Source organism: Chamaea fasciata, unplaced genomic scaffold, assembly GCF_029207755.1.
Source record: "Chamaea fasciata isolate MVZ Bird 193981 ecotype frontalis unplaced genomic scaffold, bChaFas1.0.hap1 SCAF_12, whole genome shotgun sequence".
Lineage (NCBI taxonomy): Eukaryota > Metazoa > Chordata > Aves > Passeriformes > Sylviidae > Chamaea > Chamaea fasciata.
The window spans coordinates 8,932,126-8,956,449 of NW_027094097.1; the positions used below are offsets into that span (position 1 = coordinate 8,932,126).

At 40.3% G+C, this 24,324-nt stretch overlaps 1 protein-coding gene across 2 annotated transcripts in view; it reads left to right on the forward strand.

Moving 5' to 3' along the window:
• The window catches only part of NUP93 (nucleoporin 93), a 77,331-nt gene that overhangs the window by 44,634 nt on the left and 8,373 nt on the right, over positions 1–24,324 (forward strand). For both annotated transcript variants that reach the window (XM_066194408.1, XM_066194409.1), the window contains exons 4-17: positions 1,953–2,015; positions 3,742–3,870; positions 10,320–10,394; positions 12,537–12,626; positions 13,979–14,118; positions 16,236–16,368; positions 17,355–17,512; positions 19,014–19,179; positions 19,962–20,055; positions 21,120–21,311; positions 21,539–21,665; positions 21,778–21,850; positions 22,180–22,224; positions 23,700–23,816. In XM_066194408.1, the coding sequence (XP_066050505.1) occupies positions 1,953–2,015; positions 3,742–3,870; positions 10,320–10,394; positions 12,537–12,626; positions 13,979–14,118; positions 16,236–16,368; positions 17,355–17,512; positions 19,014–19,179; positions 19,962–20,055; positions 21,120–21,311; positions 21,539–21,665; positions 21,778–21,850; positions 22,180–22,224; positions 23,700–23,816 (1,602 nt within the window). The remainder of the gene's footprint in view (positions 1–1,952; positions 2,016–3,741; positions 3,871–10,319; positions 10,395–12,536; positions 12,627–13,978; positions 14,119–16,235; positions 16,369–17,354; positions 17,513–19,013; positions 19,180–19,961; positions 20,056–21,119; positions 21,312–21,538; positions 21,666–21,777; positions 21,851–22,179; positions 22,225–23,699; positions 23,817–24,324) is intronic.

Below are 24,324 nucleotides of genomic sequence, written 5' to 3' on the forward strand. Positions count from 1 at the left end.
TTGGAGGTGGGGGAAAAAAAAAACCCAAAAAAAAAACCAAAACAAAAAAAAACCAACAGAAAACTCGCTGTCGTCTCAAAGTCCTTCTACCCATGCAGGCAGGGACAAGCCTTACAAGGCACATCTCCATCCCTCTCCTGCACAGAGCCAAGGCTGGGGCTTGGCCCAGTTAGGTGACTGCGGCAGCCCTTGTCTCAGTGACAGCTGCTGTAATAGTTGGTCCCCAGACGTGTGCAAGGATCTGGATTTAGCTTCCTTTTTTTCAGGTTGTAACTGTGATTTCTCTATGGGCATTGTCTAAAAATAAAGCAGGACCTGTCGGCTGGTGAACTGAAGAATAGGCTGGGTAGCAGTGACCGCTCTCTTCCGTGTGTAATTCAAGAGCCGTTTCTGGGGAGTTGCACTGCACATCTCTTGGAGGATGGTGGCTTGTTCTCTCTCTGATGTACAGAAAGGGGTCACCTTATTTCCAGCTGAAGGGGATCACAGCCTGTCCCATGTACCTCAAATGCTCGGTCTACATATTTCAGAAGGAGAGGGTGCAATGCCCTTTATTTCACAAGCTGGTGCTGGGGAACAGGAAGCAGGCAGCACACCTCTGTTACAGTGTTCTGCCAGATAGCCTCAGACTGGGGAGATATGAATTGCTCCTCACCTCGCAGAGCTAAGTATAACTCTGTGGTGCTTGTGGTTGTATTTATTACTGCTGCAGGGCAGTTTCTACCAGACCTACCATAAATATATTTTTCCAAAAGCCCAAATCTCCATGTGTCACCACAGGAATTCTTTGCAGGAAGACGGGGAGACTAAAAGGCACAAAATCATCCTGATTCCTGACAAATTCAGTTGGACACTGCTGCAACTGTTTTCTCTTTATAAAAGCATAGAGCATGGTCCACTGAGTTCCCTCTCTCTGGGTTTGTTAGCAGCTTTTGGTTTTAGAGCTTTGGAGTGAGTGTACAGATTTTTAAGATATTAGCACTTAATGGATTTGATAATTTATAGCTTACTACTTCAAAGGGATACAAAAAGGGATTCAAAAGCTTCTTTTCCTTTTTTATGATCTGAATAATGATTAAGTTGAAGTCTGGGCATACAAATCAACTTGGTTTATTTAATTGGTGATGTAACAGTGAAAATTCAAAGTAAAGATATGCATGTTAAAATGTGATAAACATATCCTGATTGTTGTCTCTGTGTGTTACTGCAGTTTACCCCACAGCTACTTGTTTTAAGTTAAAACTTTATTTTTTATTTCCTAGGATAGGTCATAAAAGTAACCCTTGGGATAAGGTGCTAACAACTCATCTGAATCAGTTTATTCACACACGCCTGACCTCTTTGACATTTACTCATATACTGAGAATTAAAAATACAGTTCTTCCTTTTCACCCACTCCAGCTGTATTCATGGAGAGAGGCTGTGTGGTAAACTTTTTCTGTATGCTTCCCAACTGTTTAGTTATTTCCATCCTTCCTCAACTAACTATTTTTAAGGCTCTTTTTCACAGTTGTATCAGTCCTCCAAGAGCTCTACTTCTTCCTGAAGCTGCCAAGTCAAAGCCTGTTTTATTTTTTTCAGGATACTCAAGTCCAACCATCTTATCTTGGCTTATCGCTCCTACCAGCTTTCATCCTAGCTCCCTCAAATGGAGAGCAAGAGGAAGCAGATGCTGGGACACAGAGATAAAAGGGGAAAGAAGCAGGACATTTCACTAGGATTTAATGCATATTAAAAGAAGGGATTAATGCATTTTCATTTTCATGTTGCTCTGGATGGGCATCTTACTGTACCTTCAGTGAAGTAAAGTGATCTTTAAACTTCTTGGGACTGAACTGCAGAGAGAACTCTGAGCACCTCTCAGAGCTGAAAGAGCTGAGTACTACAATATGTATCTGATGTTAGTGCAAGGCTATTTTTTTTTGGCTGAAGCTCTGTTTCCTTTTTTGCAGGGATTCCTGAAGAATGAAAAAGATAATGCATTGCTATCTGCCATTGAAGAGTCTAGGAGGAGGGTAAGTTGGAAGAAAGCACCATGGTTTTTGCCTAAAAACAAAAACAGGAGAAGTTTGCAGAGTCCGGTTTGCTTCCCTTGAAAGGGATCAGTACTTAGTCTGCAAGAAAAAGACAGAGTTAGCCTTCCCATCTTCATCTCCTGTGTCTTCACCTGTGAATAAATAGTTGTTTTGAAGATTATTTGAGCAGCAACTTGTTTTCTGATAAGAAATTCATCTAATCCTGTTTCTGAATCTGTTTGTGCTTTTGGTATCTGTCATGTTTTGGGACAGTGATTTTCGCAATTGAATTATGCAGCATGGAAAAACACTTCCTGTTGTTTGTCTTGAAACTCTTTCTTGGAAATGTCATTCCATACTTCCTAGTGCTCATGTTAGGATTGTTTCCCTCCATGTATGCTGGGAGCATCAGGTTTAGAACTGAGTCTGTGTTTCTTTCAAATGATAAGAAATAGTACATAAGCATTATTAAATTTTTTCAATTACATAAAATTATGTTGTAACTATTGAAGCATATTTAAAATCCTGTTGAAATTATTATAGTGAAGGTGCAGGGAAGACCTATATCCTGCGATTCAAGTATAAAGTGAATTTTATAACGCAACAAACACAAATCTTGAGCTCTAATTGCATGCATGCACTGTAATTAAATATTTGCCAAACTGTCAGTTTCCCTTATAAATTCATTTCTTCTGAGGAGTGTTTTTGCTCATTAATTGACACGATCCTAACAGTGAACTGCAATGAAATGAAAAACTTAGCCAGCCAAGACATTTAGTTACCTACGTTGCAACATGGAGCTGTGTGAACAGGAAATAAGTAGAAGACACAATATAGCTTATTCTCTATTTAGAATTTGTGGAGATTCTCCTACTTCCTGTGCTGGTACACCTGAGGCTGTTAGTCTCACCCCAACAATAACAGAAAGGGTAGTGAAGCATCTTCTCTATCCTAGTGCTTATTGCCAAGATAAGGGAATATTTCCCTTACTGAGGGAAAGGCTGTTTCCTCCCTTATGTTCCCCAGTTGGATCTAAGGACAATGTAGCACATCAGCCATTTTAAAGGTAAAGGTTGTTTTTTCTTGGGATATGATTTTCCTGTATGCTTTCCCAAGATATGTTCCTGATGAAAAAGACTTCCTGATTCTTCAACACTGGTTTATTTTCCCTTAATATTTTGATTTTTATTTTATCCTATTTCCTGTTCAAAAGAAAAAAAACACAGGTAAAGACCTGAAAATTATTACTGGCAATAAACACACATATTTGTTAAGAATTCAGCGAGTCAGATCTTTGTAGCCTCCAGGGAGGTGAAAAGCTAGTGGTTATTAGAGAAGTTAAGTCTCAACAAACCATACAGATCAGTGATGAACCTGGACATTTTGTGTGTGCTGCTAAGTTAAAGAAGGAGCCCTACTGATTTTCGGCTTGCTCAGATTCCTGTGCTGCCATGCTGTGGAAGAGACACAGTTTCCCTCTTTTGCCAGCTGGGGGTATGTGAGAGTTGTCTTAATTCCACATCCACCTACTTTGTGAATCCCCTTGTACCTGAGCAGGAAGCCTGTTAAAGTAATATACAGCACACCATTAGCTCTTGAGGGCTGACCTGGTTGATTTATGTAGTTGCTATTTTCTGTTTCATTTTTGGGCTTGTCTATTAATAGCAGAGTTAGGCTGTTGGATGTTTCTATATGTTCCTTAGCTCTTGTTCTTCTTCACCAACAGACTTTTGCCATGGCTGAGGAGTATCACCGAGAATCAATGCTGGTTGAATGGGAACAGGTGAAACAAAGGATTCTTCATTCTCTGCTTGCATCAGGGGAAGATGCTCTTGATTTCACTCAGGAAAGTGAGGTAACGCTGTCTTTCTAAGTTCTGTGCACAGTCACACACGGCAATGTACACAGCTGGCATTCCAGCACTGCTGAAACCACCTCTGAAATATTCTGCTGCTACAACTGTGTGAAAATGAGAAATATAAAATCCCTATTTATTTCTGGAATGGCTCTGACTAACAGAATGCATTATCTAGCCGAATATCAAACCTTTGTGATTGTTTCTATTTTTTGGCTGATGGGTACAGACAACGGAGCTGCTATTGCTGAAGCTATGTTTTGTGAAACATATGTGCTGGCTGGAAACAGTCACAAACACATACTAGGTCAGAAAACGCAGTGGTGACTTCAGGAAACCTTTGGGATGTGACACCAGGGAGTTTCTCAGGTGCAATTGTGCTTACACCTAGGTCTTAGTGTCTCTTCCCCTTATCACTGTGTGCTAGCCTGGATGTATGGCTTTTGTTAGGAGGCTAATGAAGTCTCTCAGGTTTCTTGGCAGAACCGAATGAATAAACACACAAAGAAAGCTTTCCTTTTCATCTTGCTGTCTCATGCAGAGCAGATTAGAATTTTGTGCTGCTCAGACCTCTAGTGTTCAGATTAATCCAGCAGTAACCAAACCCTTTGGGCAAGACTGTGACCCCATGTTTAACAAAAGGGATACTGACTATCATCTTAAAACATTCCTTCTGTTAAATTTAAACCTTTACAGTTTATTCTCTTAAAGAAAATGTTTCCATTAAATGAGTACAGCAAAGCAGAGTTACGTGCAGAGTGTTGGGAGCTCAGCTCCTCTGAGCTGAAAGCATCAGACAGCAGCTGTGCTCCCTGGAGCACAAAGTTACATCACAGCTGCTGCACTGTGCTCCATGAAAATGCTCACCTTGAGAGGAGAGAGGATAGGGAGTGGGGGGGATGCGTGTTGCTGTGCTTTCAGGCTGAAAAAGAGACACATTGTTTATAGCCACATTCTCCGCCCTTGAAAATGAATTCTTGTTCATTGGAATGACCTGCAAGTATACTAAAAAAAAGCCCTTGGTGCTAATGGGGTATGACCTGTATAGGGAGTTGAAAATAATTAAAATTGTTAATGAAATGTCCCTTTCTGATTACTGTTCTTTTCAATATAGGTTAATCCCAGTTAGCATACCTCTTTTTATAGAGGCTGTCTTCCCCAGAAAAAGTATTTTGCTGATACTTTACTGGGACTTCTCAAAGGTTGTCCAGCTTTCCAATATTAGAAATGCTAAATAATGCAGACTGAATTAATTTAAAACTAGGAACAGCTATCCCATTATTTTAGGATGTGAATCTGAAGACTTGGCAGATACACTGATAGCTTCTATTATCCTTGATTTATGTGCTAGTTACTGGTATGGGGTTTTCCTTTTGGAGTGTGGATGTTAACTGCTAGCAAAAGTATTTTAATAACCCACTCTGAACAGGTAAAACCCCTGTTCTGGTGTTTCATTGCCGGATGGATGCTGCCCCCAGTCCATGGCGCTTGAGAGGCCAAGCATCAAATTGGCGTGAGGGAGGAGGGGTAAAAGCTCAGCTCCTAATGTTTTTCATGAATGAGTTTAAAGATTCAATGTACACTATCACTCAGTATTACTCCACTCTCTGTTTCAAAGCTTTCATAGTAGCAGTATGTCATTTCAGGAGCATTTAAAATCCTTGATATATTCTAGTCTTAGCCTCAAGAAGTCAAAGGTCTGAGAGGTTTGAAGTGCATCTACTGTGTTAAAAGCCTGTTATCTAACCTCCCCACAGCAGGTTGTTCTTCTAAAGCCTTGTTCCAGTCAAATAAGTTTTTTGTGTGTGTGTGACACAAACAGACACAGCCTGTAGAATATAGTAGAGGTTTAATTGATATCCTCTGGAGATGGAGAATCAGCTGAAAAGGCACAGATCCAAACACAGCAGGGGGCCGGTCTGCCTGCGAGCCAATTCTCAAGCTTTGGGCAAGCTAATTTGGGCAGAGTGAAATACCAACACATTATTCATGGAAATAAGACCAATTAACAAGGAAAGCTCACGATTCAAAAGAACCTAGTGCAGGACTTGCCATTAAGGTTTTCTGCTCCCCCTTGTCCTCCAGCCTGGCCACCTTATTGTCAGGGAGAACCAGAGCTGATAAAAAGGTGCTTCTTGTGGGGCTGGAAAGGGGTGAAAGGCTGAGTTTTGTCTGCAAGGTGTCAAACACCTTTGGTCTGAAGATGTTTGCACCATGAGGTGCCAAGGCTTTTCCTTTTCCAAGTTTTTCCTTATTCCAGGCTTTTCTTTCTTCCACCTTTGCTGTAAGCTCTTCCACTTCTGCTGTCAAGCTCCTGCAGTGATGTAGAGACACTGGCATCTCTTGGTTTCTGTTCTGCCCCTCTGTATGATGTCTTCATACCCCTTAAATCGCAAGCACTGCAAGATGCTTTCCACTCCACCACAGTGTAATTTGATGGTGTTTCTCCAGCTTGGTCTCCTGCCTAGATATTCACTGCGTCTACTGGCCAAGCCATTTGGAGTGCTGACAAAATGTCTGCCCAGACTTCTGCTGAGGAATGTGCATATGCATATGAGGGTGATGAATAATGCATCTTCACATGCACGGGGGTTTGGTGTGCAAGTGAGGCTGAATGCTTGGCTGAGTGCAAATGAAGGAGGACTCCTTTGAAAAGCAGCATCATTTGGCTAAGTGAATTTAAAAGATAAAAATGTGATGGTAGCGCAGCTAAGCTGCAGCTTTGAGAAGTGGATAATATTCAGAATAAATATTACTGTTCTGAATAATGTTTTAGAAAGCCCAAAATTCAGGGCAAGGAAAAGCAAAGGTAGTTGAGAAAAACAGCACAAGCCGTTTAAGCAATATCAGACTAGAGATACAGCAAGATTTGTGTGTGTGCACTTACACTTCTGCAGTCCTTTGTGCATTCCCCACTTTTCTGCTTTTTCTTTTGCTGCTCCAGTTAAACTTCGGAGCCTGACCTGAAACATGATTCTTCTCATATTCTCCTAGCTGCCGTTTTGACCACATCTTTCATTATCTTATTCTTGCTTGAAACTTGGTAAATTCTGTCTTGCCAGCAGAGCATATCCTCCCCACTCCCCACTTCCCCCGTTAGTTTGTAGGGGCTGTCTATTCTTGGGAAGGACTGCCTGCGCAATCCATTTCTGCAATTCAGGGGGAGCAGTGGAAGTGGCCTTCCCCATGCTGACTCACTGCTTTAGTTTTCCTTTTGAACTTTCCTTTTAGCACAGCCAGGAGATAGTTCAGTGAGCTGGTGCTTTCTTGTAGTTTAATAATTCAGAGGTGAAGTCAGAATGCAGGCATGAGATGGGAAAAAAAAAAGGAAATAAACTTGCTTCTGTGGCTCTTTTTACATAGGAAAAAAAAAAGTATAAGAAAATTAGGACAAATTCTAGACATCTGATTTTTTTTTTTCCTGAAGTGCCAAGTCAATAGAATTTAAAGAATTTAATTCCACTGTGGCAGTTCTCAGCTGCAGCAGATAGTTAAGAAGTGTTTCATAAAGCATAATGCTTAGAGTAAAACTAAAATTGGAGAAAGGAAAGGAAAACCCAGCCCCAGGGCAGATATTTCTTAGTTTCAGGCGTGCACTTTGGAATTTAGATTCTTACCTGAATTGGTTTGAACCTGGCAGTCACACACCACTCTCTGGAGTGGCAGCCACGTGGATGCTCTTTGGTGCCGCAAAGCAGAAAAAGGAACAGATTCACAAAACAAAATTCCGATCCCTGTGTGTCTGGTGCTTGGGCACAGGCTGAAAAGTGACACTAAGTCACTATGTACTAGTCCTCACTTGCTTTAGGAGATGAAACCTCATCGGTAATTAATGACAACGTCCATAATTTAGCATTACTTTAAATAACTCTGCATTTTATCTGGCTTGGCAAAGGGAAAGGCTGCAAAGCGCTATTTCTGCCATCACGTCTGTTTCCCAGGAAACCTGCTTTAACAGCTTCTTTGTTCTTTAGAACAAAGAATTTGTCGGGTTTTAGGTGGGTTTAAAGGAATTTGTGTCAGATGATTTGGCACTGAAAGAAAAATGCAGATGCTTCTGAATATCTGTACCCACTAAGAGGGACTGTGAAGAATATTTTTAGTGTAAGTTCAGTTGCAGAAAGAAAAAGTGAAATTGCTTTTGGGTTTTTTGTAAGGCATTTTTATACAGCCTAATGTCTAAATGCACCTGAATGAATTTGTAATCAAGTTAAACATTATTTAAATTGCATTATTAGTGAGAAATTAATGCAGTAATAAACTAATTTCAGCCATTTTGAAGGATTGTCCAGGTTCATCGTTGGTACCTTCATTCATTTATATTTCATTATATTAGGGACAAAGACTACTGAGTATTTTTTATTATGTTGTATGCTGCACAGAAAGCTGTAACCACAGATATCACAAAGCTTTTATAATTTCTTGATAGGGGTCAGTGCCCTTATCTTCATGGATAAATTCCTAGCCAATGCACAACAGTGTCTTGGCCTTTGCAATTGTGTAACTTTTTTTTGTTTTTGAATTTTAACTTGTGAACACTTTACTGATCAAAACTCCTGGACTGGGACAGTGAGTAGTAGTTGTCTTTGTAAGGACGCATGCTAATGAGTGTAAGAGAAGTCTTACACAGTAGATGTTCCAGGTTAAACTGATACCAAAATAAAATTAATTTGGGAATGATTGAGAAAATGCTCTGTGCAAAACTGATCAGTAACATGTCTGGGAGTTCATATGTTTGTATTATTGCATTTTGAAGTTGGGATACAATTCCCAAAAACAGTGAGATTCTTTTGAAGACTGCCAGTATTTCATCCTCATTTGAAACAAAAAAACTGAATGATGGCACCATCTGGAGAAAAGCTATCCATTTCTGGATCTCTTCCTGAAATCTACACAAGCCAGGTCATGGCAGGAACATTGCTCCTGCCATGCTGCAGTCTGACAGGTGTCAGCAAAGCTGAACTCTAAAGCTGATAAAACTGGAAGTGAAAACAGTGCTTTTCGTATTGCATTTGGGCTTTATGCTGTTTGTACAGGCAGCAAGTTGGTCACATTTAAGTGAACTCTTCCAGGCAATACTAGAGCACGTCCTTAAGCAATCCTCGGAGGTGATCCTGTCTGCACTGTAAAGCGCTGACATTCTGGTAACTGGTGTAAGAAGCAGTAAAGCTGTTTGACAGTATTGCTTAGGTGCACTGTAACAGCTAATGAGGATGTGCAGCCAGTTGTAACTGACTTTGATGGTAAAAAGCTTAATTTTTAAACTCTGCATGTGTACCTGCCCTTTCTCGGAAAAAATTACTGATTCCAGTTTAGATTAATATCCATGGCCTTGAGTTACATGGTAACGAGCCTGAAAATCTTGCTTTGCTGAAAGCTTGTCTGTTCTTTTTTGCTTGCCCCAGCTATGTCAGTTGGCTTCATAATAAATATTATGCTTCTGTACTGAGCTTGTCTTGCTTTGATCTTCAGAACAGCGTGGCTTCTGAAGCAGCTGATATTAAAGGACTGTTTACCTCAAAGGGATCTGTCTTTAAAATGATTGTACTTTATTTTTCAAACTCAAGACTTAAAATGCTGATGCTGAAATGAAGAATTGCATTCTTCTAGAAAACAGGGAAACAGCAGAGAGCGTTGCTGGGAGTATTCTTTCCTCCAGAGTGCTGAACATCTATGTACAGTGGTGGCTGTACTGAGAACATACCTGTGCCTTGTAGTGAATACTTAAAATCGCTTTATGCAGCATTATACTATTATGGCATTGTATTATGAGTTTTATAAGAGTATGAATTTTGTATGCCATGATTCCTTCCATTGGCTGTCTCTCCCTGCTCTACACTCAAAATATCTCAATCTTGACATAGTCTCTGTGGGTAGAAATACTATTTTTTTCAGGTCAGGATATTGCCAGCGTACTTCCTCCTGCAGCAGAGCAGCAGTGGGGCACTTTCCAGCACGCTATTGAATCCTGCAGTCCAATTTTATGTCTGTATCATGTTACTGGGACAGAACTGGAGTATCAGATTTGCCAGACTGGATCTGTTTGAGGTCATCCATTGAATGCTATGTCTTTGCTGTGATGGAGGTTCAGAGTAGATGCCTCACAGCAAGACACTGACAAGAAGCAACCTTTCAAGAAACAAAAGCAAAGAATTAAAATTATAAGGTGCTACCAAGAGACACTGATGTCCTAGTTCTAGCGAGCAAATGGTTGGTTTGTGGACTGAATAAGGAGGATTTCTGTCACTTTAGAAGGTTTCAGCTATATTGGGAAGATAATGGGGTGTCGCAGTGAGACCGCATTTTTCTCTCTAAATAGTTCAAAACCCTGTACTTAGTTCTGTCAGGAACACAGTTTTGCTGTTGCTCTTCAGGAGCAGATGTCTTGATAAAATATATTGTGGATAATTCTATACTTCATACCTTCCTGTATGCTTCTCATTAAACAGCCCAGCTATGTTGGTGAGGTGGGTCCTCCAGGTCGCAGCTCTTTGGACAGTGTGGAGATGGCATATGCTCGTCAGGTGAGTGGAAGTGAAAAAACTTCATTAGACACTGCGTTCTACATGGAGAGAGACAGGGAAAATAAAGACTGGAGCTTAGTGTGAAAGATCATATGGTAGGTAAAACATGAAAATATCTGCCTAGAGATAAAATGCTATTGACAAACACATAAATCTTGATGTTTTTAGAAGCAAACTCACCTGTTTGCTATAGAATATTTTTTGTCAAGAAGAGATCCTGAACATCATATGTGAGTGTAGAAAGCATTTGTGCTTATAAAGTAAACTGAAATTAAGTTTTCAAAAGCATTTTTTTAGGATTTGTGTCAATGCATACTTGTTTACAAATGAAGGCTTTATCTTCCCTTTATTTTCATATGTGGAAGATGATTTTTCTCATGTATGTGTGTAGGAAAAGATATGCTGAAATGTTAATCCTGATGTTTGTTGAATTATATCCTATTTTAATGACATTGCTTTTGAGAAGCTTTAGTACATCAGCTATGAATTAATATGCCTGGTAGAATTAGACTCCCTCTGGAAATTTTCAGGCAAAACTGATAAACCTTTACATAACCAATTTGTTACTGTTGTTATTTGAGATTATCTGTTTACTAGCACTGTTGAGAACAAAGTGAAAGAAAAGGACTTGATTTTTCAAAATGGAATATGTGAAACGACGGAGACAAAGTGTTGCCTAATTTGCACACAATTACTGTTATTGTGTGCTTTGGCTCAGTCTGTGCTGAGGCAGAGAGCAGCTTGTGCATCTGTCTTCCTACATCTGCATTCAGTTATGGTAACTGGGAAGAAACTTAATAGTAAAAGGTTCATGGTTGTGCTGATAAAGCATACATTTGATTTAGTGGCTGTTAACAGCTTGTTAATTTAGTTCATATCTACTGTAATATACCCACAGTAAAGGTCTTCTTTAAAGCATAATTGTCTATGCTTTGAAGCCATCAGTGTTACTCCGTGCTGGTTTTTGGCTATGGGAGGCCCAGTCTCTCTAACAGTCCTGGCTCTGGGGTAGCTGAGGATTCACCATGGCCAGTGGGCCCTTGTCAGGGTCACGGGCTGTGCAGTGGCTGCTGCAATGTGCCCTGGAAATGTGGTGTTTGTGGCCAGGCTTCTGCTACCAAAACACTTGGTGCAGTCACTGCGTGCTCCCAGCAAGGGCTCCAGAGAAGCTGCCCTGGCTGAGCTGTGCTTTTGTCAGCCTGCTGCAGTTCAAGAATAACCCAGTGTCAGCAGTCTGTGTGGGGCTCCTGTGGCCTCAGTGGGGCGTTGGGAGACCTGGAGGTCAGGCAGGAGTGCTGGAAATCCATGCTGCTTCCATTTATCAGCAGCCGTGAAATGTCTTTTAATTACACTGAAGTGATTAATTGTTCTTCGTGGATAGTTCAGACTGTCTCTTAAGAACATGGTGACATCCACAGACACAATTTCACTGAGGCTGCATTCTGTTTGCAGTCCTGAGCTCTACATCTTGTCTGCACCCTGGGCGTGTTGTAGTACTGCTGCATGCCAAATGGAGTTAAAGTACAATGGCATTGCCTTTCTAGTAGTGAGAATTATTATTTTTGGACATAGCGGAAGGTCTTTGGGCTGAGTAGAATAGAGAGTAGTAGACAAATCTCAGTTAAAATCAAGAGTTTAAACAGGGAGGTGTGTGCATACATTTAAGTGCAGGCTCTAAAGGGTCAGATTTCTGTTCATTTCCCTGTGTCAGATTTCCCTGAATGCTGCCACAAACCAGCAAAATCCTGTTTCTTTCACATCAGCAAGTAGGACACTGCCATGCAGGGGAATATCGCAGCCATCCACTTGTCAGGTCCCTTCTGAATCTTTGTCCTCCAACAATTAGCTGCAATTAGTCTAACAGGACATTAAGCACAGTGCTCTGCCATGCAGAACCCCTGATCAGCTGGGCTGCTGCTGGCCTTCGGGCAGGCCTGGGGCTTTGAGGTGGCGTGCAAGCTTGGGTGATGCTGATGCTCGTTCCTCTACCATTGGGTTGGAAGTGGCTGATGTGGGAGAGAAGCAGAGGGACTTGCTGGGAGCACTGTTTTTGAAGCCTGATTTAAATTTTGCTGCTGTGACTGGGGGTGGAGCAGAGCATAATTTATATTGTTAAACATGCTTACTTTAATTACGTTTTAGATCTATATATATAATGAGAAGATAGTGAATGGACATCTGCAGCCTAACCTGGTGGACCTTTGTGCTGCTACTGCAAGCCTGGATGATAAGGTACTGCCAGTAAGTTAACATAAGGAAATGTGTTTAAGCTGTTTTCAGGCTGTGATTAACAGCCTGCTGACATCAGGGGGAAAAATACTGATATTGCCAAAAAAAAATTGCATGGCTCCACAGAAAACACAGAGGCAATACCAGAATATTCTCCAGTACAGCAGGGCCCACCTGCGATGAAGTTGGTCATGGGGAAAATTTCTTAACAGAGCGAGGAAGAAACGAATCTGGTGTCCCATCATAAGTGATAAGCTGTTGAGGGAAAAATTGCTTTTAATTTTAAATAGATTCTGTTGTGTTTGGTTTACAAAATGTGGTCTCTTAATGTCCTTTGACGGCATTTAGTTGGGGGTAAAGGGTCTTCAGTCAACCTCTGCCAGAGCTGAAATAGACTCTCATAGCAAAGCATAAAACCCCTAGGACTGACTTTAAATCAATGATTTGCCTACTTTCTTTTTTTTTTCTCTTTCTTTAATTGTGTTGCCTTGTTCCATCCCCAAAAAGAAAACAAATGCACAAGCCTTGGAGAAATGCCTGGAGGAGAATACTGCAGCAGGGTCAAGCCATGAAAAAAAATGTGCAGATGGGGAGAGCAAAAAGCTGCTCAGAAGCTGAAGGGCAAACCCTTCCTTTGGATCTGAATTACAGATGTGCATCTTCACTCTGAGCAGCTCTGTTTTGCAAGGGGCAGCACGGGGAGTTTCAGTGTTCTTGGATGGCTTTGAAGCACCGAGATCAAAGAGCTGCCCTTGCCCAAGTGAACAGTGCTGTTAGTTCTCAGTATTTTGCCATTTCAGCAGGGACACCCTAGTCCTGTAAACACTGATATGATCTTGTCCTTGTGAATAAGCAGATCTGGATAGTTTTCAACTTTTATTTATAACTGAGCCTTTGTCCAAGTGATCAGTGTCCTTTTGATACTTCTTATCACAGCTGATCACACAGCTTTCCAACAGCAGCCAAAGCCATTGCTTACATGCGAAGCTGATGATGCTGTGGTATATTTTGAGTGGGAAGTGTGAACTCGAAATGAGCAAGAGACTGAATGCCAAGTACCCAGCCTAGTTTTGGAAATAGTTGTCAATTTTTGGGGACAACTGCAGGTACAACTTTTATAGCCATCTTCTTAAACAAGAACTATGCAAAAAAGCTTGTGATATTTGAATTCCGTGGGACAGAAGCAGCTTACCTTCAGGACTATTTCCAGTGTCTCCATCACAAATCTAAACTGACATGAATTTACTTTTGTGTTCTTATGCTTTTCTTAAGCATCAAAACACTATGTAGCTCAAAACAACATTGCTTGTTCATCTCTGTACTAATCACTGAGGCATGGAACAACTTTTTTATAGAACATCTCTGAGATGTGGGCCATGGTGAAGCAAATGACCGATGTCACCCTGGTTCCTGCCAGTGATGCCCTGAAGGTCCGGACCAACATGGAGGTGCGCATGGAGTTCGTGAGGCACGCTCTGCACTACCTGGAGGAAAGGTCAGATGGCTGCTCTGAGTGGATTGCTACACTTCCCTAATAATAAGCCAGAATGACTTTGTAGTGCACTTAGAGTCAGCTACCTCGTGCTGCCACAAACATGTCTCTTGCCTGTCTTTTTTATTGTGCAGGGCTTATAGCAGCCACTTAAATAAAGAACCATTCTAGTTTAACAGTGTTCTAGTTTAAAAGGCCTTGAATCCATGGGGAGGTTGTTTAAAAGATGCAAAGACTTTTCTTCTTTCTTCTATGTTGCTTATAAATATTCTATATATGTATGGTGATATGTGAAGATTTTTTACTTGAGGAAAGTGATCTATTTCTCTTCTGCAAAAGAAGGTCCTCTTTTCTATATGCCTGCCTTCTGATTGCTATCAGCAGCCCATGAGGACAGCATGGGGACAAACCTGGTGCAGTGAGTCAGGTTCTGATCATGTCATTTCTACACTGAAAAGTTTTTGAACATGTGAAGAAGCTGAAGTTGAGACATGTAGCAGTGATTCTCAGAGTGTAGAAAGTGTTTTGCTCTGTGTATTAGCAAGTACCATGGGGGCCTAAACACCTTGACCAATAGAGTTCTCAGAGAGCTGCAAGCTGTGAAGCTGCCCATTCACTGCACATGTGGATGGATATTGCAGTGTCTCTTTCCTAGCAGCTGTGATGTGATGCCAACAGGTTCTTCCAGCCCATGCGAGCAATAACTGCAGGGTGGTGTGTAGGCATTTGTTAGGGACATAGATTACATCAGAGCGTGGAAAGCACTGCGCTCTGACACAGCACTGTGGGAAGAGATGCTCTCACCTCCTGGCACAGCCTCTTCCTGGCCCTCACAGTTGGTTGTCACACCCCATCAGCACTCGGTGTCACCCGGGGATGGTGGCAGCTGCTGCCTGTGCGCAGAGGAGCTGACACATCGGAAGGATCTTCTGTTCCCAGTTCCTCAGTCTCAGCAGAGTGTGATGAGCCGGCGACTCTTAACCTGATTTGCCACATATCCAACTTGCTGAATTTTTACAGTGCCATTAACTGCTAACTGGAGTTAGGAGTTAGTTATATGTAGTACTTCCCCAATGCTCCCAGCTCTGAAGATCACGCCTCTCAGGCTTGGTTTTTGTTGGTTTGGTTTTTTTTTAATTAAAAAAACACTGTGCCCAAACACTGTGCCTTGCTTCATAGCTTTTCTTCCCTGGTGGGACTTGGCTAATACTAGTGTTTCTACACCTCACCAGCCCCTTACTCATATATGGAAAAGATGTAATGCCACTCACAGCTGTTAATACATTAGTTCCTTTGTAACAACTGTGATCTTAAGCCCTGAGGAGTATGCACTTGCTTCAGCTGTAATTTTATTTATCACGATACTCTGATACCTGCTTATATAATCTTTCAGATTTCTGATGGTACTCAAGTCTTAATGTGCAGAGAAAGAAGAAGAACTTAATGTCATTTATTGATGCTGCTTACTTAGTGTACAAATATGTACACTTAGCGTTACTTACTTAGTGTTCCTTCAGTGTACAAATTTTTGAGACTCCTGCTTCTAAACAAGAGTATTTGACAAATTGATCTGCCTTGAATAAATGCTTTGATGCGTTATTTTAAAACATTTGCTTGAAGCTGCCATGTTGTATAATTATCAGTTATATTTCTCTAAATTTCCTTTTTCTCTGGGATTTCCTTCTGGCAAGTCCATAGCCCTAAGGCTGATATTTTTCCATAGGGCAGGAAGGAGATACAAACACATCTGTGGTATTTAACTGTTCTTTCGTGATAGGATTGAGAGTTAAAGTATTAGGGTGGAAAGGCTTTTTGCCAGTTATGTTTGTGACCTTAGCTTTGTACAACAAGAATCTAATAACAGGAACTTCATAATTGAGAGTTGAACCTGGAGCAGTCCACCACAGACTCCAAACATGGTGTCTTCTGAGACTGCTAAATACAAGGATCTTCCTAAACTGACTGAAAATTGTGCCTGATTTTGTTATAATGATAATGTTTGAACATTGAGTTAATTTCCATTAAATTGTTAATTCTGTCAGATCTGAAAGGCAGTGGATGTTTTTATGGCAGGTGTGTCTCAGTCTGTTCATGTTTGTTTTGCTTGTGTTGTTTTTCAGTTACAAAAATTACACTTTTGTGACAGTCTTTGGAAACTTGCACCAGGCTCAGCTGGGTGGAGTCCCAGGCACTTACCAGCTGGTCCGCAGCTTCTTGAACATCAAACTCCCAGCATCTGTCCCTGGTCTGCAGGTATGGCCAGCACTGTCAACCAGGGAGGCAAAATAACAACACAAATCTGTTCACCCCGAAGAGAGGCAGAACCAGTGCAGCCTCCAGTGACTTTTCTGTTATTTGAGTTGCTTTTAGGGCAGCAGGCTCTTACTCCTTCTCTAGAATTTTTCACTAGGAAAAGAGGAGATGGCAGACAGAATCACTCTTGAGTTCAGACCTTGTCCCAAAGGCATGGTGGGTGCTCAGTAGTTTGAGTTCTGTTCTAGAAATTATGGTGTCTTTTGGTTATCATCTCAGAAATCGACAAGTAAGAATTAAAATGCACCTGTAATGGTTCAAAGAAGCAGTAACTTAATCTCCCTGTTTTGCTTTTTGTCTTTTTTTATGTTTATTGTAAGGTGGTGAAACCATCACCAAGTGTGTAGTGAACTCATCTGAATTATAGCCTGGGCCTTTTATTTAGGAATCTGAATAAAACCCTTCTTACCTGCATGTAGTAAAAAGTGCATAGCTGTGCGTCTACAAAATTATCAGATAGGCTGTCCGGGTCGAAAAATTAAATATAAAAGTTAAATGAAGAAATAATAAATTATAGCATTGGAGAGCACACAGCTAAGACTAGCTGTCTCTTACCTGCTAAGACCAGTGATCAGTTCGATATCTTTCTGTTTCACTGAAAATGTTTTTAATACCTCGGTGGCCTAACCAAGATCAATCTCCTGTGCGGGGAGGATATAATATACTAATTCTGGGATTCTCAGAACCTCCCTCGGAATTGAAATCTGGGCAAGCAGAAGAGAATCGCACCTTTCACTGCTGAGACGAGCTGAGCTTTGCCTGGACTTAACCCTCATGACCTCTGGCTTCTGTAACAAACAAATTATTTTTACCAATACGACTGTGGGTGTAAGGGCAGAAATAATGAAAGAGGCAAAGGATAAAGAAAAATCATTCAAATATGTTGCTTTTAAGAAAAAATTAAATATGTCCTGCTTTCTTTTCAGGATGGCGAGGTGGAGGGCCATCCTGTGTGGGCACTGATTTACTACTGCATGCGCTGCGGAGATCTGACTGCAGCCATGCACGTGGTGAAACGGGCACAGCACCAGCTGGGAGAGTTCAAAACCTGGTTCCAGGAGTACATGCACAGTAAAGACAGAAGGTAACTGGGAACTAGGAAGGATCTTTGTGAGGGGTGGGAATTGCTGCGGAGTAGTGAAATTATCAGTGGCTGAGTAGAAATACAAAAAGCTCATGTCTCGTCTGGTGGTGATGGCTGCCTGATGTTTATATTACCTACTTAAATTACATGTAGAAGTTTGCATATTTTAATTTGTGGCTTTGAAGTTGAGAAATCTCAACAGAGAAAGAGCTTTTGAAAATACTCAAAAATTTACATTTCAAAAATAACACAGTGTTGGTGTAGCTTTAGTTTTTTACAGAAGGATAAGCCCAGTGTAACAGTGGGATATGGCATACAGTAGATCAGATTTAAGCTGCTGTCATGAATCCTGTATCTTTTTATTTCCCCTGTTGCTTATTTTAGCTGAATTTCCTTTGGGGAACACTTCTTATTACACCTGTTTTCATAAGAATGCTACACAGGGAAAGCAAGCAGTGTTTGTTAGAGGCCTTCAGAGGCCTCACTCTCACATCTTTCTGGTGTTTATTCTCCTCTTCCAGTTTTTGCGGTCTAGCACTGGACAGAGGCCATTGGCCAAACTGCTGCTGATGTGGTTGCAAAGTGGTTGAGTTAGTGCACCCTAAGATGTGCTCTGAACTCCTCAGTGGGTTTTTTTTCCATCTTTCCACTTGGAGTGAATTTCAAAAAAAAAAAAAAAACAAAAAAACTAACAAACAAACCAATAAAAATTAACTAACCAAGCTAACAAAATAAACTGAAAGGATTAAAATCCACGTGCCATTTACAGAGTATGGTATGCCATGGTATTCTACAGATCAACCTGTTTTATAGAGAGTATCTAGGAGTGCTTATTATATCAAGGTTGTTGCAGAAACCTTGTTGAAGGTACTGTCATTGTTTCATTACAAACACTTTTATGATCTACAACATAATAGATTTATTTTGGTTTTATAAATGCTATGAAAAAGGGCTCTGCCTACAGATTTGACAAACAATGCCTTAGTCTAGGAGAACACTTTATTGATCAAATTCTGTAAAATTCTCAACAAGAGGTTGCAAAAAAAGAGTGACAAAGAACATTATGACAGTGTTTAATAATGATGAAAATGTCTCTCCTAAAAGACCTCATGGTACAATGACCTACTCACTTGTTAGTTACTAACACAGACTTCCAAAGGTGTTGTGAGCTCTTTTTTCCTGAAATGATGCATAGCAGAGACAAAAATAGCTCATCTGCCACAGTATTAACGTACCCCTAAAGTGACTGTTGTATGTGGTTTCTTTCCCTGCAGTGAGCATTTGAAGATGATCCTCCATAACTTTAATTATGTGTTTAAATTCACGTGTGCAAAGTTTTTACCTACAGTTATGAACAGGAAGTGCAAGAAGTATTGGCCCGTTGTTTTATGCTTCATTATGCCTTTGCTGTGGATATGCACCTATTTACATTGATTTGTATCCAGGTTTCCTCATACAGGGAGAATGGGTTTCATGTCTTTTCCTTCAATCTTTTCCTTAGGCTGTCTCCTGCCACAGAAAATAAACTGCGTCTTCATTACAGACGAGCACTGAGAAATAACACTGACCCCTACAAAAGGGCTGTTTATTGTATTATTGGCCGTTGTGACATTACAGACAACCAGAGTGAAGTTGCTGATAAAACAGAAGATTATCTTTGGCTAAAAGTAAGTCTGGTGTTGGGGTTGTGGTCTTTGGTTTTTCCTTTTGTAAGACCAGGTCTAAATGGTACCACATTTCTCCACTGCTCTGCTACCCTTCCTACTTCTAGATCTGGTGTTTTGCATCGATGTAGTGCATGTGACCTGACCTTGAAGATAATGCAGGGCTGGGAACATGAATCCCAGGGCTGTTCTGTTACCCTCTGTGCTATTAGGTGTTAGTTTGGGTACAGTTGTCTTTGCAAGTGTCATGTTCTTCATTTGACACTGATCTTTGTCAGTTGTTTTTACAAGTAGTATTAGCTTGCTATAATGAGGACTTTTTGAATTCTCCTTCCTATATGGATGTCTGAAATGTCAGTGTGAACTGACCAAAGACAATACTGTCAGTATCTCTGAAATCCTTATGGTTTTGGTGAGGGCATGGTACATACTGTTTGGTACCTGTTTCTCCCTTTTAACGGAAAAAGGGTGGTAGAATGATGTATTTCTTAATATTGTATTTGTGGCAAAAAACGCTGTTTGAGAGTGGTCAGAGTCTTAGCATCAGAGTTTGGTGGCATGGATGGAGGCAGAACCCTGGGGTTATATCTGCATGGATTTCAGCTGTTGCTGCATTAGAGATCTTTGCTTCCCAGCAGTGGATGGAGCTGATGTTGTGACTAGATGCAGTTTCTGGTCAGTTGGTCAAATCCTAGGAAGGGCTTAGATGGAACGAATATCTTCTAAGTGTATTGCTTGTGCAAGGGACAATATCTGTGCTTCTCTTTTTTGGATGTGCTTTTTAGCTGAACCAAGTGTGTTTTGATGATGGCGGTGCCAGCTCCCCACAGGATCGGCTAACATTATCACAGTTCCAGAAGCAGCTGCTGGAAGACTACGGTGAGAAACCACAGAGTGATGTCTTGCTTGTCCTTTTCTGCTGAGGACACTTTCCAGTTGTTATTACACAAAGCCCTGACTACACAAAAACACTGCCGCTCTCCACTAGTGACAGGCATCTTCAGGGTGTCCATGGACAACCTGCTTCTCACTCTGGAGTTACGCAGACTTCAGTAAGATATGATGAATGAGTCCCATGTTTTCCCAGCAATCCAGAGAGTGAATACTCGTCTGTGAACAACACTGCTGCTGTTTCTCCTTTTTTCATTAATTGTGGGTTGCTTTCTCTCACCATAAATATGCAAAAGTCCTTTAGCAGAACTTCCAGTTTTGGGAATACAGAACAGAAAAGCGGTCATTACCTAATGTAGGCATGTATTTCCAAGATTTTCTTCTGTGTGCATCTGGTGTTCATCTTTTCCCTTATATTAGTATTTCAAGGAAATTTCTGGGGACCCAAGTCACAGTTCCTTCCACTTCAGAAGGTTTTAAAAACATCCATAGAATACATTTTCCTGTAATGGTCTTTCAGTCAATCAAAATTCAATCACTTGGAACTGTCCAAAACATACAAAACTTGATTCTCCACAGCCTTCTAGTTTGTAGTATCACTCACACTCACATAAAAATGTGTGGAAAAGAAATATAATAAGCTGCTGTTGGTGTCACTGAGTACGAAAATCCAGGTTTTTAACATTATTTGTACCACTTGGCATAAGTATAAATGAAGACAAAAAGTTGTGGTCTTTAGAGAATTTATCAGAGATGATTGTTTATTGTCTGAAAAGAACAAAGGAAGTTTTCTGAGTAACAGTTTATTCTGTTTCACTTTTTGAATATGTCTTTATGCTGTGGTCCTTTGTAATAAATCTGCAGCGGCACAGTTGTAGGTGAGCCACTGATGTGTGGTTAGGAATTCAGTTTTGTGTACTGTGTTTATTTCAGCTGGCACCTAATAAAAAGTAATGATGCACTTTGACAGGAAACATCCACTGTCAGTCATCTCTGGTTGCAAAATCATAAAAACGATGTGAAAATGCTGCGTGTGTTGTGTTTTTTTTCAGGTGAATCACATTTTGCAGTGAACCAGCCACCTTTCCTCTACTTCCAAGTGTTGTTCTTGACAGCACAGTTTGAAGCTGCAATTGCATTTCTTTTCCGGACAGAGCGCTTGCGCTGTCATGCTGTTCATGTTGCTTTGGTCCTGTTTGAGTTAAAATTGCTCCTGAAAGCATCTGGGCAGAGTGCACAGCTATGTAAGTCCTATTTACTTTACAGTAAAGGAAGATTTTCCTAGCCCTCAGAGTACCTTCTAGGAACTGCAGGTCTGTGTGATTGATCAAAGATTTATCAGAACAATCTCATAGAAGTTAATTGTTTTAGTTGCATTAGAGCTCTGGATCATGGTTCTGACTAATATGAGTTGAAGATCAGCATTTTCCTGGCATTAGATTCTCTGACAGTGCTGTATCTGACATTGCAGTAAGCCATGAAGCTGGTGACCCTCCTGGTGTCAGACGTTTAAATTTTGTGCGCCTTTTGATGCTTTACACCCGTAAGTTTGAATCAACGGATCCAAGGGAAGCTCTGCAGTACTTTTACTTTCTCAGGTAGGAGCTAATATATGTCCTTAGATATTCTCCTAGTTATTACTGCTTCATTGTTCTTATCTGGAAGGTTCTCAGAAACAGAAGTACCTTCCTCCCTCTCTTTGTTTTATAGGAACGAGAAGGACAGCCAAGGAGAGAATATGTTCTTGCGTTGCGTTAGCGAAATAGTAATTGAAAGCAGAGAGGTGCGTTTGGCCACGTTTTGCCTTCCTCAGTTAAACTGAAATTCATTTCTTCGTTAAAATCTTTATTAGTCAGAACAGTCTTAGAGTTGCTTATCCTTTCTGCCTCATGCAGACCAAGACGACAGAAGGTCTTACAATGGCCTTTATGTTTAAGACATTTAATCATGTCTTTTTGTCTGTTATTTGGTTACAAATACTTTTGACATTGGTCACTGTTTTTCATTCCATGACTGTGTCTTTGTACTTAATAAATATGTTATGATATATGTGCAATTCATCTCTCTATTTTTGTTTCCTTTTTTTCTTACTTTATACCTATCTGGATATAGTTTGATATGATTCTTGGAAAGCTGGAAAAGGATGGTAGTAGGAAGGTGAGTTCACAATTTATATTTTACATTAAAAGTACAACCTATGTATGATTTCCAAAGTAGTCATGAGGCTATTTGGCTTCTCTTTGTTTTTCACTAGCTAAATTATTTTTGTGTTGGAATACCTTCAAGTTCTCCCAGTATGGGATCCTTTTACAGAATAATCTGTGACCTGCCCTAACAAAAGGCAGGTCAGAAACTGCACACCAAACTATGTTCCTCTAGACAGCTGGTGTAATTGAAGAAGCAAATGGCATCGGTAACTTTAGTGTGGTCAGAATTTTGTCTTCCCAGTAGGAAATGGAATTCAGTTTAGGTGGGTGTGTGGGTGTGTTCTGTTAACCAAGGTGTGCATGTGAAAGTGATTTATGACATCCTCATTTGCCTCACAGAAGAAATGTATTGCAGTCCTTCAAAAATCCTTGTAACTAAAGGAGCAAGGACTAACAGACCACAAGCATAGCCACAGCTGATCTGACCTTCATATAGGTGAAGAGTAAGTATTGGATTAAAGTTCAGCTATTTTTAGATGTGATGGATCTTACTTCCAGTGCAAAAGCAGTTTCATAATAGTAAAATGTAAGATTACACAGTCAGAAGATTAAGGAATCCTTAAGGTTTTACCTGGAAACAGGAGAGTGCATGCAGTTGATGAAAATTTTAGATCACCAATGAAGTTTTTCTTTTTATTGCGACAACTTTGGAAGATTTCTGTGTAAAGCAGACTGTAGAATCATTTACATCTTGATTTTAAGATTAGGGCTCATACTACTGTCAAAAATAGGCGGGGAAAGTTATTTCTGGCAGGAATTTCTTTTAGATGTCTTTATTTGGTCATTTCAAAAGCAGTGAGATTGTATACAGGAGAGCAAGGTAACTTGGTAATCTTTACAAATATTTTGTTGTTTTGTATTTTCTTTGATGTGAAACCAACAATTTTAAATTTAGAATAAATTCTTCTAGATGATATAGTCTTATTTTTGCATCCTCAACTACAGTAATTTCCAGATATTCTTGACTCTATCATCTCTTTTATTCTATGTGTTTATTATTTGCTTTAAAATTCTTGTTGCCCTTTCATTTATCTGTGTGAGATTTCACTCACAATCTGTCATGCCAGTATAAACAAACTGCATCCCTGGAGCCTCTGGAATGCTCTATGCTGAAATCTTTTGTATTTTCTTCTCTGTGTCATCAGCAATTAACAGCTCAAACTCTGAGTTATTTTATCTGGGTCATTTTGAATGAATTAGAAACCAACGATGTCTCAGTGCTGATTCCATTTAGGAGAGAGTCCCTCTTGCAAAAGAGCTCATTCTATTTTTAATGTCTCACTTTTGCACATTCCCATGGAAATGTACAGGCCATTCCAGTCATAAGCCAGCATGTAAAATATTCATTGCCTTGACAGAATATTCTGGAGTGTTTGAGCCTTCTGATTCCTCTTTTCTCTTTTCATTTTTGTCTCACCTCTTTAGCCTGGAGTGATAGACAAGTTTACAAGTGACACAAAATCCATTATTAACAAAGTGGCTTCTGCAGCAGAAAATAAAGGATTGTTTGAAGAAGCTGCAAAACTCTATGACCTTGCAAAGGTATGTCTTGTGTGCTGCCTTAAGTATGTACTTGTTTCACCTTTTCCTCTTCCAAACCTTCTAACTGTGATTAGGAGGTTAAATTTCATCTCAGAGATTGAATTGCCCTTATTCAAGCAGCTTATTTCTGCTGCTGGAAGAACAGAGCCACAGGCTGCATGAAGAGATATTTTAATTAGCAAATCCAGATGGATTGTGCTCCAGGGATTCTGATTTAGGACATTGTGGCTCCTGATCAATGTGCTCTTTTGAAGAGAGTGCCCCACACATGATTTAATTCTGTCTAGTGCAGTTATTTACCTGGAGTGTACTCTTCCAATTTCATAGATGTTGAACTGAAGTCTGAAATACTTAGTCTTTATACTGAGTACTCTTGTTTCCTTTTAAAATAGAAGTGGATACAACCATAACCTCTGTTGTAGAGAAAAACTAGGGGGAAATGCTTTTTCTTGTGACCCAGCATCATTATGTTGCTTATAGTTAGTATGATCTTGGCTCTTTATGGGAG